The sequence below is a fragment of the Hippocampus zosterae genome, chromosome 3, assembly GCF_025434085.1.
Source record: "Hippocampus zosterae strain Florida chromosome 3, ASM2543408v3, whole genome shotgun sequence".
Lineage (NCBI taxonomy): Eukaryota > Metazoa > Chordata > Actinopteri > Syngnathiformes > Syngnathidae > Hippocampus > Hippocampus zosterae.
Genome location: NC_067453.1, coordinates 30,012,939 through 30,030,727, shown reverse-complemented (window position 1 = coordinate 30,030,727; position 17,789 = coordinate 30,012,939). Strand labels below are relative to the sequence as shown.

Below are 17,789 nucleotides of genomic sequence, written 5' to 3'. Positions count from 1 at the left end.
GATGGTCCCAGTGCTGCAAAAGAAAGATACACAGATATGAAGGTCAAGAGTTGCCCAGCTGCATGACATGCTAACATGCTATGCTAACGCTATCTGGAAATCCCATCAACTCCTTTAGCAGAAAGGAACCTCGCCCCGGCGACCCGTTGGAACACTCGTTAGCATTGCTGCTAACCATCGGATGGATGGAACTGGCCTCTCGCCGCAGTATACAGGAAGGCTTTGCCATTTGCAGCAAAGCATCGGGCGGGAGGACCACCAGGGTGATGACATCGTTAGGAGACCCCCCCGGCAAAGCCCCTCAGTCGTCCTAAAATGGACCCCCCCCCCAACCCACCCTCCGGAGCTCAGCTGGGGGTGGTGAGGCACGCTGGGACTCAAATGGCTTCCACTCAAGCTAAACATCGCATTCGTGTGATCTTGCCGAGGGCCTGTTCGGACCACACCCGGACAACGACCCGCCACCCCAAAAGACGCCGCTGGACCCGGCTGGACCCCCGCGTGAAGGCAGCTGACTTGATTGCGTGTCATCTAACGGGCTCCTCTGGTTTCCTCTCAATCTTCTTGGTCGGTGTGGCAACCGACAACCTACCAGGCTAGCTTCATGAAATTGGCTTGGCGATAAAAACTGGCCACTTCGACATATCTCTAAATGTGTCAAGCAGCTGTTTGATTAAAAAAAAAATCAAAAATCGGATTTCAACTTGAAAAAAGGACAGCTGAGAGGACGGCGGTTCCAAAAGACCAGACACCCACACGCCACATTTCAAATGGCGGCAACGGCACAAGGCCGGGAAGATGACTGTGTTGACTCAGAATGGAGAGACTCGTCACCTGTGGGTTCAAAGGTCACGGACCACACAAGCTCCCGCCACCATTGCGCAACCAAACACACGCACACACACACACACACACACACACACACACACACACACGAGTATACAGTGTAACCCGAGTCTCAGTGGGGTGCCGACTGTCGTCATGCGCTCATTGACACGTCAACTGCTGACTAACGCGCACGTGGGCACGCGCGCATGCCCAGGCAAGACATCTCGATTAAAACGAATCGCGAACGCGAGGACCTGACGTGCACGCTAACATCACGCGCATGTGAAAGTCTTCCCGGTTGTCTTCGTCTTCACTGTTTTGTCTTTTTTGATGTGGGCGAGGACCTCACCTCGGCTAAAGAGCTTGATGAAGATGGTCCCGTCCCCACAACAGCTGAGCCCTTAAAACCATCACAAGGCCCCCAAAATGGGACCACCCAACACCGCACAATGTACAAATGCCCACGCTTTTTTTTTTCAGCCTTTACGTTATTGCAACTTCAGTATGGAACGACTTTTCGCACATTAAAACTAAAAATAAGTAAAAATAAACAAAATAGAATTTAACGAAAGACGAGTTGACATCCCGCTCACGGCATCTCTGCCGGCTAACGCTCATGAGCGCGCTAGCATGTTAGCGGCGCCGAACGACTTCTCGCACATTAAAACTAAAAATAAGTAAAAATAAACAAAATAGAATTCAACAAAGACGAGTTGACATCCCGCTCACGGCCTCTCTGCCGGCTAACGCTCATGAGCGCGCTAGCATGTTAGCGGCGCCGACGTGAGGTCCACACGTGTTAAAGCGAACGCCCGGCGCCCTCCTTCGCGCCGCTGCCGACGCGCGAGAGGGGGGTCGGCGCTTCGGGTTTCAGCACATGAAGGCCCCCCCCCCCCCCCCCCCGCCACCCACAACACCTGCCGTTAGCCGTTAGCCGCCACCGTGGCCGCGCATTGTCTCGCTCGTGCCAGCAAATATTTGCGGCGCTCTGTCATGCCGTTTCCCTGAGAGCGTTCCTTCCTCGGTGGATTTAGTCCCAAGAAGCGCCTAATCGCATTTTCCACTCTCGCATTGGAGCTGTGAGGCTGGCCCACAAAAAAAAAACGATCCCCATACCGACCGCATCCACCCCATGTGGGCACTCAGCCAGGACACGTGGGGGGGCCTGAACGCACGCTACGGGCTCACGCTGACAGACGAGAAGAAGCTGCCGCTTTTTTACATCTTGAAGAAAGGAATCAAAGATGGCCGCCTTCCATGTTTAAAATGTATCAACATGGCCTCCAAATAGGCTAACGTAGCACTCGGAGGTACCGGGTAGTAGCCGCCACCCCTCAGAATGAGTTTTACTCTTGCGAGAGTAAAAAAAAAATTAAATTAAAAAAAAGGTTTGAAGAAGCCCCCCCCCACACCCCCCCGACACCACAAACAACATACCACGCCACTCATTTACAACGTTATCCGATGACTGAAGCTTATTTCTGGCTGACGCGTGTACGCTATGTACTGAATGTGCGCGTGCGTGTCCTCAAATGTGTACGATGACATCACGCGTGCGTGCCGCTCATTAGCTTGGGTTAGCAACATGGAGGCTAACGGGCTACTCACCCGTCAGGCCGCGTCAGCAAGGATGACCCCCGCGGAGGGTGAAAGGTCACTTCCTGCGTGGCCGCGCTCGGACCAATCACTTGCCACTTGTCAAGGCCCCGCCCACCACCTCCTGAAGGTCGCTCACGTCGGCTGCCGGCCTCCATCTTGCCTGACTTTTGGCCTAGAGGTGCTCTGGACCGCTTGACCCGCCGGTCCCGGAGACAAGCTTCAGAACGGTTTTCATGTCGTCTTCAAATTTGTTGTTGTTGTTGTTTTGAGTCTTTTTCATTCATGACTTTTGTCAATTGTCAACACGTAACACAAAAGTCAAAAGTTGGCCTGGAACTTCTTGTGCCTCAGTGGGCCTGAAGGAATGCTGTTTACTGCAGACAGCCAACTGCGCGCACACACACACACACACACACACACACACACACACACACACACACCCAAGCGCGTGCGCAGCGTGCCCGCTCATTGGCCCACGGTGTCGTCATAGAGACAACAGCTGTCTCCAGGATGAAGAAGCTACTCCGAGGGTGCCAGCCAGTCTGCAGTCCTGCAACCGGAGAGTCCCACAGGAGAGTCCCCGAAACACACGCAAACCCACACACACACACACACACGCACACGCGCGCAGAAACACACAGCAGTACAGCATGGTTAGCTTAGCGGAGTCGGCAACTAAGTTGAATCCTGTCCCAGATTTGTTCCCACCGATCCGAGTGCCATTTTCACCAAACAAAGCTGCACCCTTGAAAAAGCTAAAAATATCTTCTCACAGCTCCGATTTAACGCAGTGTCGATGTTCCAACTTTGACAACGGTCAATCTCAAAAGATTTGTTTTTAATTTTTTTTACAACGCTACCAAACAGTGCATGGAAACATGTCTGTTCTCTAATTCATTCATTCATTCATCTTCCGAGCCGCTTGATCCCCACTAGGGTCGCGGGGGGGGGTGCTGGAGCCTATCCCAGCCGTCTCCGGGCAGTAGGCGGGGGACACCCTGAATCGGTTGCCAGCCAATCGCAGGGCACCCAGAGACCAACAACCAATCACACCTAGGGACAATTTAGAGCGTCCAATCAGCCTACCATGCATATTTTTGGAATGTGGGAGGAAACCGGAGCACCCGGAGAAAACCCACGCAGGCCCGGGGAGAACATGCAAACTCCACACAGAGAGGCCGGAGCTGGAATCGAACCCGGTACCTCTGCGCTGTGAAGCCGACGTGCTAACCACTGGACTACCGGGCGCTTGGGAAATTATCCAATTAAATTCGGGTGATCTATTTGGAATGTGGGAGGAAACCGGAGCACCCGGAGAAAACCCACGCAGGCCCGGGGAGAACATGCAAACTCCACACAGGGAGGCCGCAGCTGGAATCGAACCCGGTACCTCTGCACTGTGAAGCCGACGTGCTAACCACTGGACTACCGGGCGCTTGGGAAATTATCCAATTAAATTCGGGTGATCTATTTGGAATGTGGGAGGAAACCGGAGCACCCGGAGAAAACCCACGCAGGCCCGGGGAGAACATGCAAACTCCACACAGGGAGGCCGGAGCTGGAATCGAACCCGGTACCTCTGCGCTGTGAAGCCGACGTGCTAACCACTAGACTACCGGGCGCTTGGGAAATTATCCAATTAAATTCGGGTGATCTATTTGGAATGTGGGAGGAAACCGGCGCACCCGGAGAAAACCCACGCAGGCCCGGGGAGAACATGCAAACTCCACACAGGGAGGCCGGAGCTGGAATCGAACCCGGTACCTCTGCGCTGTGAAGCCCACATGCTAACCACTGGAGTACCGGGCGCTTGGGAAATTATCCAATTAAATTCGGGTGATATATTTGGAATGTGGGAGGAAACCGGAGCACCCGGAGAAAACCCACGCAGGCCCGGGGAGAACATGCAAACTCCACACAGGGAGGCCGGAACTGGAATCGAACCCGGTACCTCTGCACTGTGAAGCCGATGTGCTAACCACTGGACTACCGGGCCGCCAACATATTATATTTTAAATATTCTAATGAACGGGGGAAAAAAAAAAGGTCAAAAGTCACTGAAGAACAAAAATGGATCCCGTCACTCGTTGTTTTGTCTTCTCAAGAAGACTCGCGCGCATAAAGATGAAAAACGGAGCGGTCGCTCGCCAATGGAAAGGCACGCGTGGAGAAAACGCACCGTCGACTCCAAAACGCGAAACGCTCGCGTCGGCGCCGTGCGTGCGTGTGCGCGCACGCGTCACATGTGCTGTTTTCACACGCCGGCAACTGTTGCAACAATGAGCGCATTAATCCGCACCTGCCGCCGACACGGCAAATGTGCGGATGCGCCCGTGACTTCAACCGGCGCCATCTTGGACGACTTCGCACATGTCGGAGTTGTGACGGCGCTGCGACGGCGGTATGGGGGGGCGCGGTTACGGGGGGTTTACGGTGCCCACGGGGATAGGAAGTTGGTCACGGGGTCACAGGTCAGGGAGGGATAGTGTGTGTATGTGGGGGGGGGGGGGGGGGGCGGGGGGGGTCTGTGTGCAAGTCAACAGGTGGGGCGCACACACACATACACACAAATGGCCCCACCTGCCGCACCTGTCAATCATCGGACAGCGGGCACGTTTGCAAGGTAGCTAGCATAGTTGCTAGCATAGTTGCTAGCATAGTCCGCGCGCGTGCATGTACACGGAAGTACATTTGCGTGTACGTGTACATGGAGGATTGTTGCGACATAGAATATTTGTGTGCACTTACGTGCAGTCTTTGTTGGCTTCGAGCTTGGTCCGTCATGGGGGGGGGGGGGGGGGGTCGTTATTTGCGTCCAGGCCCGTGCGAGGAGTCTTTTTGGTCTGGAAAAGGTCACACAAGGGTCATGCGAGGAGGAGGAGCGCGTTCATAAATTCTTTGAAGAAAAAAAAAAGGTCACAGAATTTGAGAGGAAAAGAGATCGATATGACTTGACATGATGTACTTGACACCCTCCCTGAACTTTGACCCCACCTAACGAAGGGACACGCCGTCTTCCTCGTCCAAATGGTTTGGATGTACTTTGTTTAGGTGCTGATGAGGGGGGGGGGGGTCCTTAAGGGGGCGACGACAGACGAGGACTCTCGGCGACTGGGCCACTGAGGACAAAGGCTGCGGTTTGACTTTTGGGGTCCGGTTACCCCCCCCGTTGCCGTTGTTTCCGAAAGTGACCCGAGGCGAGTCGTTCGGTTAGCCTGTTAGCTGGCGGCTAGCTTGTTAGCGCGACAACGGATGGCGTCCGCCATCCATGGGCATTTTGTCCCAGCGTCCGCCTCTGGGGATCTCGTCCGCCTCGCGGAGAGAAAGTGGGCGAGCGAGGACGCCGCAGCTGGCGCCCGGCGCTCTGGTCTTTGAAACACGAGGAGGACCAGGTGGACTCATTCTGGGGCGGCTCTTGTGGTTTTGTGTGTCCAGCGAGACACACTTCCTGTTTTCCAATCCTGATGCTAACACTTTGGTGCATACAGATTGACCACAAAAAAAATGAATTCAGCCAATTCAGAGAGACAGAGAGAGAGGGGGGTGGGGGTGGGGGGGGGCAAAGTACCATTTCCAACGCACGCCATTGCAGACTGATGAAGTGTCACCGCAGTTGGCAGAAGTTGCAGGACCGTATGTGCTCCGGTTTTTTCACGATGGCTTTGAACTTGTGGTGTCAGGTCTAAAGTAAAGTGGCCCTCATGCGCTTCCAAGAGGTACCACAGGTCATGCCCTCTCCCCCCAACCCCCATTATCCCGTGCAGATGTTGGTCGGCGGGCAGCTAGCGAGCGCGTCTCAAATGTCGCTCATCTAATTGATAGGAAAACCCGGTCCGGGAAGCGCTAAGCCCGTCTGAACTCTCAAGTTCCCGTCCGGCGTGAGGCGTTCACGGACCTCACGTTGGGCGGGAGGAAGACGATCTCGGGACTTAAAACGAAGGATGTGACGCTAATAACTTTAAGAAGACCTAATCCGGCCCATCTGGACCCGCCCCATTGTTTGATATTGATGTTGTTGTCTCGTTGGGGGAGGATCATGGGAAGGGGCTTCCTGGTTTGTTTTGCTTTCATTTGCTGCTGGATCCTTTGCAGATGGACGATGATGAGCAGTCATCTGATCGGCGCCGGGCGCTCGGGAACGGCCAGGCCTCCTCCTCCTCCTGGACCTCTGTCAGTTGGGAACGTTGAGCTGCGGGTCATCTGCAGAACTGTGATAAGTCAACCTTGGCCTTGTGAAGCATTTGATCCAAAGGTAACGTATACCAGACAGAACAGAAGAGGGTCAAGGATTGACCCTTGAGAGACCCCACATGCCCCCGATTCAAAACTTGCAATGGTCACCAAGTAACTCCCCCAAGTAGGATTTTTGGTGACGTCATTGGCGGCCTTTTGGTCTGATGGATGACTCTGGGCCACTATTTTGAGGCGGGCGCCGCTATGTGACCTTTGGCGGGAATTTCTCGCCGGGCCTTTTAATGCACCCGCGAGCTGGTTAGGCCGCTCTGGAACATTCCGGATTCTTTCTCCCGGCGGGGGATCCGCGATGGGTGAACGCTTCCTCGACCTGATTTTTGCTCCCGACACTCAGCGGACAGCGACGGCGAGTCAGGCCTTCATTTTCACACGCGATCGGAAGCCGCTGTCTGTTTTGAAAACTTTGTTTTTCATGATTTTGTCCAGTTTGCCAATCGGTTATCAAATATGGTAGCTTAGCACTTTCTTAGCGCTCTCCGCTGACAAGTGAAATTCTCAAAGTGCCCTCAGGGTGGCACTGCCAACATCACGTGATCTTAGCCAGAAAGCGTGAGCGCGGCGACGTTTGCGATGTGAGCCCAAAGCCACTTGGAAATGTACTTCTGTCGCCAGTAGAGGGCGCCAAGTAAAAACTAACTCATTCAATGCCATGGACTATTTTTCCCTTTTTTTTAAAAAATGAATCCAGGCATTGAATCCCCAGGTACATCTGCACTGTATGTACTTGTCGATCGGTCTCGTAAGCTGTTTCCACCCCCCACCGCCCACCACCCCCCCAACACCCAACTTGCGACACATTTGCTCACGCAGCTGAACTTGAGCGCACAAGTTCTCAATTCTTCCAGCAGTGGACAGCTGCAGTGTCAGTTACACAGCAGTCAGGCTCCACTTCAGGGGGATTACGATCTACACTTTGGGTGTGTGCGTGCATGAGTGTGTGTGTGTGTGTGTGTATCCACGGGGACATGCTAACTCGGGACTACTCATGGGCCAGGGCGCTACAAGACTCAACCCAACTGTATTCCTTTGAGCACTTTCAAACAAACACCGCGCTGGAGACAAAGTGCTGTACACAGAGCAAAAATATCAATATATCAATATCAATAACCAAGACAGGAGAAAGCACAAAAACAAATCAGACTCAAAATCAAGTCTCACAAGCCGTAAATCAGGCGTGTCCAAAGTCCGGCCCGCGGGCCAAATCCGGCCCGCGGTCGAATTTCATCCGGCCCTCGGCCCCCGTCATAAAATCAGTGCCGTCTGGCCCGCAGGTTGGGCGCAATGGAACACGTGTTGCATTGACTGAGGTCTCGTAGACTGGCGAGTGATGTTTCATAGAGTACTGCTTCCCTCTAGTGGCTAAATGAGTAATAGCATTCACTAAATGAGTAATAGCATTTAGACACTAGAGGGCATCACTCACGAGTTAACAAGACATCACTCCGTGTTTATATTGACTGATATGTCATATTTCAAATTCCTGTTTCAAATGAACCAAAAGAAATTCTTAAGATTGTTGAAATTCAAATAAAAATGGAAATGTGAAACAGACTGGCTTACTAAAATTTGTTGAACAATATTGTTGTTCAATGGAAAGAATGTCAGCCAAGGTCGGCCCTCCGACATTTTAGTTCTAAAGTTCTAAAGAGGGCTAGCGAGGGGGCTTGCCCATTTGAAAACAAATAAGAACATCTTCAAAAGAACTCAAACACGAGGAGCCAGTGAAGGGATGCCAGCTCGTCAAGAGGCGAGTGGCGGCATTATGGAGCAACTGGAGATCATTCGTGGAGGACCGGTTGACTCCAAAGTCATGTGGTGGAGATGTGACGAAGGCACGCACAACTGTTTCAAAGCAATCACTGGGGAAAGGAGAGGCGCGACTTTAGCCGGCTGACTAAGATCGAAAGAAGCCGCTTTCAACGGCGGTTTCGATTTGCCGGTCCAATTTCATACTCAAGTTGGAGACTGTTGGCTTAAGATAAAGAGCTACGGGAGGGGGCGGGGGGGGGCGAACCGTAGGATGGCGTGTCCAAGGACCACTGGGACCAGACGCCAGCACTTTGGTCTTCTTTTCATTGAAATTCAAGAAATGTTATTGCACTTGACTTTTTGCATGATGACATCATCGAATATATGACACGTGTTGCTTTCCGATGCTAGCAACTTTCCGATGCTAAACTTTCCGATGCTAGTCAACCCTGCACGTGTGTGTGTGTGCGTGCAGGGTTGAAAGCAGCAGATCAGGGTTGGAGTTGATTGCTCAAATATTTCCATTTGGAGGCTATTGCTAAATAACAGCGCGCGACTATTCGGCTAAAGGGAAACCATTCCGGTTGACCCGACTTGAATTTAGATCCTTCTGTCATGTTGTCTTTTGATTGAAAACTGGGTGACGCGACCCGCGGCAGCTGGTTAGCATGTGCCCACGGGTGAGGCGGGCAAGGCTTTAGCCCCCCCCCCCCTCGCCCTTCCCATTGCCTCCCTCCTCCAGATGCCCGCTGTTGACAGAGCGGTCCTTAGTGGACCATTTGTCAGTGACTTGAGCCGCCCCACCGCTTCTCCTCACGGCCGGAGCGTGCCATGCGACAGCTGCCGGGTCTCCGGCAACTAACAACGGCAACCCCATCCCCACCCGCCCGCCCTTCGGGGACCCCCACATCACATACCGCTTCATGCCCCCACATCCTCACAAGCGCATCAAGACCACGCAGGCCAAAATTCTCCTCAATGCAACTATTGTTCAACTCAATAACCATGTTACGCTCTTCACACACAAATATGGTAGACGCATTAAATTCCTTCATGGGACTTCTGGAGAGCTCACCGAGGAGCTGATCATTCAAATCGAGTGTGCCGGGCTTGAATTATTCAACTTTGTGACGTTCGATGACAATGTGGTGCCCATGAACGACTCCGGCTGTGGGGTGTGATGAATGAGCCCAACATACAATAATCAAGGAATTCAGAGCGAAGTCTACAAAAGCGCGGCTCTAAAATAAAGTAAGACGGGGCCAAGTCCGGTCCTCAAGAGCTGGTTTCGCCAGGCCAAGGTGAAAAGTTTGCCGAGGACTTTGTTGTCCTGTGGCGCCACCCTCAGGGCAGCACTCGGAATGAGGCAAAAGTTTGAGCAACATGAAACGTCAAGAAGCCCCAAAAAGATTCACATTGAATTAAGAGACATTGTGCTCTAAATATGATTTGCAAAAATGACAAATCTATGTAACAAGATAATTAATTTGTAAAATAAGGTCCTATGTGTAATATGTTCTTACCATTCTGAAATATATCATTGTCATTTTAATATTCCATGATTGTTTAGATGTATAGATACACACACACACAATTTTAACGGCGTCTTTGATTTTCTGGTTTGGGGTTGTTGGTGGATTCGTTTAACTGATCCCTCCAGTACAAAACATACAAAAAATAACGCAAAAACGATAGTTTCTTTCTGTTAACATGGTGCCTACTTTCAGGACTAACTTCGACAATAGTAAACCAAAGCTTCAATGCCATACGTCGAAACACGCTTCCAATAGAAAAGCACAAGATAAAATAAGATAACCTTTATTTTTTTGTTTTGTACTTAATATACAAACATATTTCAAAAGTCTGTTATAGCTATCGTAAAGAGCATTACAGTAATCCAAAATAACAAAATGGACGACGTACATCGGCAGTCTCAATCTACAAACATGGACGACGCATCGTATGTCACGTGACCCTTTTACCGACTCGCGAGCACCCGTAATGGCCGCGTTTAAACTGGCAAGTGATATATGGGCTTTAGGCACGAATTTTACAGCCTCCGAAGCAATCAAAATGAGCTTTTTACTGACAATTACTTAACGCTTCTTCACTAGAACACTCATTTTCATACCTGGATAAGAGAGAGATCAATGACCATTCGAATGCAGAAGTTTCTGATCCAGCAGTTCGAGCGAGATTGAAGCATTTGTGCCGATGCCGGAAGTTCCCGCTTCCGGTTTTTTTTTTAGCAGACGTAACTAATCGATCACAATTTTTTTTTCTCAGAGGCTAAACGAGCATCTTGTCCACATCCGCACTCGAGTAAAAATAATTCACGCAAAAACAAATCACAAAACAAATGAATTAAGAACAATGACGTTAGAAAGCACAAAAACAGAACTAAATATAAAAGTGGCAAATACAGTGAGAATGAGCCCCTGTGGAACACCACGCGTGATTTAGCACAACCGAGGCTAACACAAGCGGTGAATCGAGCCTAAACCACTCAAGGCCGCGACATTCAAATATATTTCATTTCATTGTCATTTTAACAGAAAGGTCGTGGCCGCAGTTGCCACGTTCATCCCCGGGGGCCGCTCTTAGTCCAGCAATGACAAGTTTCTTTGACATGCACCCCTGCTGTGTGGTTGCATTTGGTTTGAGGAAGTTCTCTAAGTGGAAAGATGCCTGTGAGGACATCAACAACAACAACAACAAAAAAGTGGTTTTGGATTTCCATTTGTGTTTAGATGTTTGCACAACTAAACGCAAAAGTGTGTGTGCATGTATTTTCTGATGTGTGTGTGTGTGGGGGGGGGGGGGGGGACATCTAACAAATTAACAGCCGTTACATACGCAGGTGTGTGCGTGCATGCGTGCGTGTGTAATCCTCTTACATGAAAGGGAGCGTCTGTCCAATGAGGCGCCGCCGTCCTGTCTCGTCCTGCCTGCCCCCTCGCCGCTTTCCCACCGCGGAGGAGGGCTTTTTAATCCAAATGGATTATGTGGCAAATTGGACGAGCTGTTGCAAAATCTCCAGCGGGACACCGCCCTCTCGCTGGCTGGGCCGCCGGCTGATGTCGTGAGGTAGAACCTGGAAGAACCCGGAAGAAGAAGCAGTAGCAGGGAACGACCTCTAATCGGTGTTGGGTGTGCCTCGGGGCTACGAACAGTTCCCAAACGAGAATCGACAACCGGGTCAGCAGGTAGCCGGGACGCAGCGGCTTTCGAAGCAACTATCAGACCCAGTTGGACGTTGGAACCACCCGGGGACGAGGGTTGCGGGCCTCGAGGAGGATGGCAATGAGCCTTGATGAGGACCCTGAAGAAGCAAAAACTTGATGAGGAGAAACAAGCCGGAGCCCTCGTGAGGAGGCGTCGTCCGTCCTCTTCAAGTCCTCCCGACGAAAGCCGCGTGGTCTTCCCCGAGTGAGTCAGGAAGCAGGATGAAGAGCGGGTCCAAACTGCAGCGAGTTGCGGGATTCTTCCTGCTGTGGATCGGCGTTCAAGCTCAGCTGAAGATACCGCCAGAGACGTGAGCGTTGTTTGTCTTCTACCCTATCCTAAAACCCAACTGTGGCTGAATGAAGCAGGTCCCCACCGGTGGAGATCTTTGCGTTTACACTGTGGATGAAATCCTCATCCTGACCTTAACCCTCCTGGAAAGGGATCTAGATTCTAGATCTTTATGTTTCTACTGTGGATGAATGAAATCCAAATCTTGACTCCAAACCTACTGTGTACCTGACGACTATTTTTAATCAAGCAGAAAAACAAACGTATGGTGTGAAATTGAGGTCTCGAGTTGGTGCAGCAAAAGAACGAAAACAGGTTCAAACTGGATGCGGTCCAGATAATGTTTTAAACTGGCTCTGAGCTAGACCTCTGTGGTTGGACTTGACAAGAACAGATTGCTAGTGGTTTTGACTTGGACCCTCGTTCCTGCTGTAAGCGATGAAGCCCAGATTGTGTGTAGTCAATAAATGTTCCAAACCGGTTGCAGTCTAGATCTTTCCTTTCCACTGCGGAGGATTGAAATCCTAATCCTGGTTTTAAAGCCACTGTGACTAAACAAGGTTTGGATTGGTTTTGAGGTCAGTCTTACCGTTTCCACTGCGATTGAATGGATGACTCTGATCTGGATCGTCATGGTTTCGCTGCGAATGAGTGAAACCTGTTCTGATCCAGATATCCACGCTTTGGCTCAGACTGAGGGAACAGGGTTCAAACTGTTTCTGATCTGGATCCTAACGTTACCGCTGCGAACGAGTGAAACGACTGCTATGTGGTTCGGATCGAGATATTCCTTCGTGCCTTTGAACCTGCGCTGATCCGGATCTTCGTGCTTCTCTAATGAATGAGTGAAACCAGTTTAAATTGGATCTGATCTGGATGATCACATTTCTACTGAGAGCGAACGAAGCCCGTTGAAAGTGGTTCTGATCTCGAGATTCACACTTTGACTGGGAATGTATGAGACCGGTTCAAACTCGGACTGATCTAGACCTTAAGTTTCTTCTGTGGATGATTGACGTCCTAACCTGAGCCCATATAAGTTAGTGAAACAGGTGTAAACTAGTTCTGATCGAGGTTGTTGGACTTTCAGCTGTGAATGAATGAAACGAGATCAAACTGGTTGTGGTCCGGACGGATCTTTGAGGGTCCTTGTGAGACCTCACCCGAAGGTCCATCATTTAGCTAACATTTCGTTGTCAGTCAAAGTGCCTCGAGGGTGATGGCATTCATCGTATATCAAGAATCTCTGTTCAAATGAAGACACGCGTTCCCTTGCCGGCCCGCTCAGTCAATGGCCAGGATTTGGCAGCCTCCAACTGTCCCGCATATTTAGCTGCCTCTTGTCCGTCTGCCATTTTGTCCACTCAACCTGCTAATCTGGTTAATCTGCGTTAGCGCGCCCACCAACCGCAGTCCTGAGCTCTGGGGCTCGCTTGCAATTTTGGCTGCTGACATATATTTCACAATGCCCCCCCCCCCCACCCCTCACCACGTTCTAAAATGCTTCCAGAACGTTAGATCGTGTTCTTGAATGATCACAGAATGTTGCGGAGGATTTATAAAATGTCCCGCAGTGTTCTATAATGCACACAATGTCACAAAGTGTCCCACAGAATTGTCAAATTGTTTAAGAATGTTTAGAATGGTTCCAAAATGCCCCCAGGGCTCGAGAATGGTGCAAGAGAGTTGCATAATATGTTTGTTGTGTAATATATTTGACAGTGTGCAGCAGTGGGCGTCCATTTTCTCATCACGGCTTCGAGAGCTTTCCACCAAGTATTCGGGATCGCTACTTCTCCAAAAGGTACATTTTGAGCTCCCTTTTGTTGTTGTTGTTGTTGACCTGTGATGGCCACTTTGATCTGGCGAAGGTGAGAAAGTGACCCGATGACTCAACGTCATGTGACTAGGCTGACTCCAGATCAGATTAGAGTAGCTAAAATCACCAAGCTCCAAAAAAAAGTGACACGAATCTTTCATGACACAAATAGCCTCACTAAAGCGGGTTAGCGCGCTTTGTTTAGCTCCGTGCTAGCAAGTGCATCTCAGGTAGTCTCGGCTAGCTAGCGCCGTTTGTTAGCCGGCTAGCTGGCGCCGTTTGTTAGCCGGCTAGCTGGCGCCGTTTGTTAGCCGGCTAGCTGGCGCCGTTTGTTAGCCGGCTAGCTGGCGCCGTTTATTAGCCGGCTAGCTGGCGCCGTTTGTTTGCCGGCTAGCTGGCGCCGTTTGTTTGCCGGCTAGCTGGCGCCGTTTGTTTGCCGGCTAGCTGGCGCCGTTTGTTTGCCGGCTAGCTGGCGCCGTTTATTAGCCGGCTAGCTGGCGCCGTTTGTTAGCCGGCTAGCTGGCGCCGTTTGTTAGCCGCCCTGCGGCTCAGGTGGCCCGAACACTTACTGCCCGTACAAAATACAGCGACTTGGGTATTTCTGCTTTGCTGTCGACACGTTGCACTTACATTTGTTTTGTTAAATGTGATATCATCTCAAACTTTGTCGAGAGAAATCCAAGAATAGATTTGAAAATACAGCTCAGCCAGTCAGTGAGAGTCGCCAAACATACCAAGATGGACAATGTGGCATTTCTGATTTTCAGATTTCAGAGATTGTGTTTGTGTGTGCGTGTGATCAGAAACTAAAGGACGTGGAGTCCATCATCAAGGTGGTTGAGGTGGACGGAAACGATCTGGTCAAGGATTACGCGGACCAGATTGAACGCATGCTGGGCAGCAAAATGAAGTCTGTCAAGGTGCTTTTTTTTAAAAATATTTCATACACAGCACTTCAGTCAATGACGGCAGACCTTCAAAAGAGCCGCGGAGTTGATTCCATTTGTTATCAACGGTTACAATTGACCAGACACCAAAGTAAACATAAAACAAATGTTTTCTATTTTCTAATCTCAACGCTTTTTGCCTTTCAGAGGCTTGCCGAGTCGGCGGAAGATGCTGACCTCTACCACGATTTCAACGCTTCCTTAGAGGTGCGTGTGTGCTTATATATGCATCCAAGCATCCGTTATCTAAAAATGCTTGATCCCAACGGGCAGCAGAGGGGAGTCGGTGGGGATGCGGGGGGGGGGGGGGGGCACCCTGAACTGGTCGCCAGCCAATCGCAGCCATTTAGAGTGTCCATCGACCTGCCGTGCACGCTTTTGCAAGGTGGGAGGGAATGGAGTACCAGCAGAAAACCCACGTGGGCACGGGGAGAACATGCAGTGTCCATGAAGGAATCGAACCCGATCGCTGGCTTCACAAGCAAATGATTCGGGTCAAGTCAAGTATATTCTCGGATTCAGTCTTGGGCACCTCGCCCACTCTTCAAGCGGGAGAGCGGGGGGGCGAGAGACTGGAGAAGGGGCAGTAAAACAGGCCTCCATGTTGTTTAACGAGACGCCAGGATCGAAGTGGAGATTGAAGCGTTTCGCCGATTTTCCCCGTCTCTCAGTTTGACTACTACAACTCGATGCTTATCAACACGGTGGACGAGGACGGCAACTCCGTGGAGCTGGGCGGCGAGTTCCCGCTGGAGGAGAACGAGCACTTCAACAAGTTGCCCGTCAACACCCAGCAGAGCACCGTCCAGGTGCCCACCAACGTCTACAACAAAGGTCTGCTTTTCCCGCGGCTGGGTGAGAAAACGCCGCCCTCGCTTGCTTTTTTTTTTTTCTCACGTTTGTCCGGTTGGCTGGTTGGCTGGCAGACCCCAACATCCTCAACGCCGTCTACAATTCGGAGGCCCTCAACGACGTCTTTGTGGGAAACTTTCTCAAGGACCCCACGCTGACCTGGCAGTACTTCGGCAGCTCCGCCGGTTTCTTCCGGATCTACCCTGGTCAGGCACCGACTCTTTGTGTCCGCTGCATGCGCCACATGCATGTATCCTCTGCACTCAAGAGCTTTTGTGTGTGTGTGTGTGTGTGTGTGGAGAAAATAGGCCTGGTCATTCAAAGATGAAGTAAAAAAAAAAAAAAAATGCTGCAAACGGATAAAATTAATACAACAAAAATGAATATGTACAAAAAAAGTAAGTATTCTGGAAAAAGAAAATCACTCATCATAAACAAAAAATTCAAAAACGTAAATAAATGCAAAAATGAATTATTAAAAAATTATTTAAAGTATTAATTAATTAATTAATTAATATTTAAAGTAATTAAAAATAAAGTGCTTGATTTTAAAAATAAATTCCGGTCTTAAGAGTTGATTCGGACTTTTTTCATGTGGATATAATCAGAAAATTAATTATATGAAAATAAACCTGTCATTTTTTTTTTAGGAAAAAAAATCATGCTCAAAAGAACCCAGGGTGTATTATAAGAATTAATTCTTATTTTGTATTTTTTTTTTTTTTTTTAAGGGCTGGGGGGGCAATTATTCATAACAGATTTGTGCACTAAAATATTGAATGCATTTATTGCAGGACTGAATTCTTTCCAATGCGCTTGTTGTTTCAGGCATCAAATGGACGCCGGACAGCAACGGCGTGGCCACCTTCGACTGCAGGAACCGGAACTGGTAATTTTTTTTTGCCGACATGTTGTGGCAGCAAACGATTGCCGAGGAACGATGTTGATGTGATTTGAGGAATTTCATTCGGACAAGAAGTCGCGGCTAGCTGCCGGTTCGTGCCATGGAACCGTGCTGAAATGCCTTGAGGAGTTTCATTTAGGCAAAACTAGCGCTTTGCTGCCACAGTGGGGGCACGTTGGCATCTGCGAGTGATTTCGGCTTGCGTCGCGTGTCGCCTCAGGTACATCCAGGCGGCCACGTCGCCCAAGGACATCATCATCATGGTGGACATCAGCGGCAGCATGAAGGGCTTGAAGATGACCATCGCCAAGCACACCATCAACACCATCCTCGACACGCTGGGAGAGAACGATTTTGTCAACGTCATCGCCGTGAGACAGCCGCGCCTGCGCCTGCGCACGCACACCATCAGCCTAATGTGTGTGTTTGTGTGTGTGTAGTACACGGATTACGTGCGCTACGTGGAGCCCTGCTTCAAAGGAACTTTGGTCCAAGCTGACCTGGACAACAGGGAGGTAAGGTCTCGCTCACGCAAAAAGGCAAACTCACCCGCACATCCACCGATGAATCCGCCCACGGCGCCCGTCAGCATTTCAAGTTGCTGGTGGAGGAGCTTCACGTCAAAGGAGAAGCAAAGCTCAAGAACGCCATGAAAGAATCCTTCAAGATTCTCAATGAGGTTGTGGGGGGGGGGGCGTGGCTTCGACGTCACACGCCAACGTGTCGCAATGAGCGCTAACGGTGCGCGTGCCTGTGCCTGCGCAGGCTCGTGTTTTGGGTCAGGGCAGCATGTGCAACCAGGCCATCATGCTAATCACGGACGGCGCCATGGAGGACTTTGAGTCGGTCTTTGAGGAGTTCAACTGGCCTGAGCGCAGGGTGAGCGCGGAGCCTCCCCGAGCCCCCCCCACCCACCCCCCCCCCGCGGCTCGCTCGCAAAAAAAAAAAAAAAAAAAAAACAGTCCGTCTCGTTTCCTCTTTTGCAGGTGCGCGTCTTCACATACTTGATTGGCCGAGAGATGACGTTCGCCCAAAACACCAAGTGGATCGCCTGCAACAACAAAGGTCAAAAGGCTCTTGACCTTTGCTCTTGCGTCCGCCTTTCGTCCCGTCACTTCTCTACCAGGACAAATATTGACTTTGTCGTGGTTCTGTTTGTGGCCAACAGGTGGTACTGTAGGCCTCCGCCTGCAGCTGCACACCTGTTGGTCATTGTGTCATTAGTTGGTTTGTTTAAATCAAACTACGGCATGCGGGCCAAATCCGGCCCGTTGGTCTTTTTAATTCGGCCCGCCGAAGGTTTGGTACACAATTAAGGTTC

The 17,789-nt window shown here is 50.5% G+C and overlaps 1 protein-coding gene across 2 annotated transcripts in view; it reads left to right on the top strand.

The window, feature by feature from the left end:
* The first annotated feature begins 11,328 nt into the window (after positions 1-11,328).
* The window catches only part of LOC127597923 (voltage-dependent calcium channel subunit alpha-2/delta-4-like), a 24,684-nt gene continuing 18,223 nt past the window's right edge, over positions 11,329-17,789 (top strand). Inside the window, exons 1-12 of one of the 2 annotated variants that reach the window (XM_052061298.1) lie at positions 11,329-11,965; positions 13,669-13,750; positions 14,569-14,685; positions 14,860-14,919; positions 15,384-15,546; positions 15,639-15,770; positions 16,393-16,453; positions 16,689-16,839; positions 16,909-16,983; positions 17,058-17,147; positions 17,234-17,347; positions 17,455-17,533. In XM_052061298.1, the coding sequence (XP_051917258.1) occupies positions 11,877-11,965; positions 13,669-13,750; positions 14,569-14,685; positions 14,860-14,919; positions 15,384-15,546; positions 15,639-15,770; positions 16,393-16,453; positions 16,689-16,839; positions 16,909-16,983; positions 17,058-17,147; positions 17,234-17,347; positions 17,455-17,533 (1,213 nt within the window). In that variant the 5' untranslated portion in view covers positions 11,329-11,876. The remainder of the gene's footprint in view (positions 11,966-13,668; positions 13,751-14,568; positions 14,686-14,859; positions 14,920-15,383; positions 15,547-15,638; positions 15,771-16,392; positions 16,454-16,688; positions 16,840-16,908; positions 16,984-17,057; positions 17,148-17,233; positions 17,348-17,454; positions 17,534-17,789) is intronic. The other variant, XM_052061297.1, reaches the window with a different exon arrangement.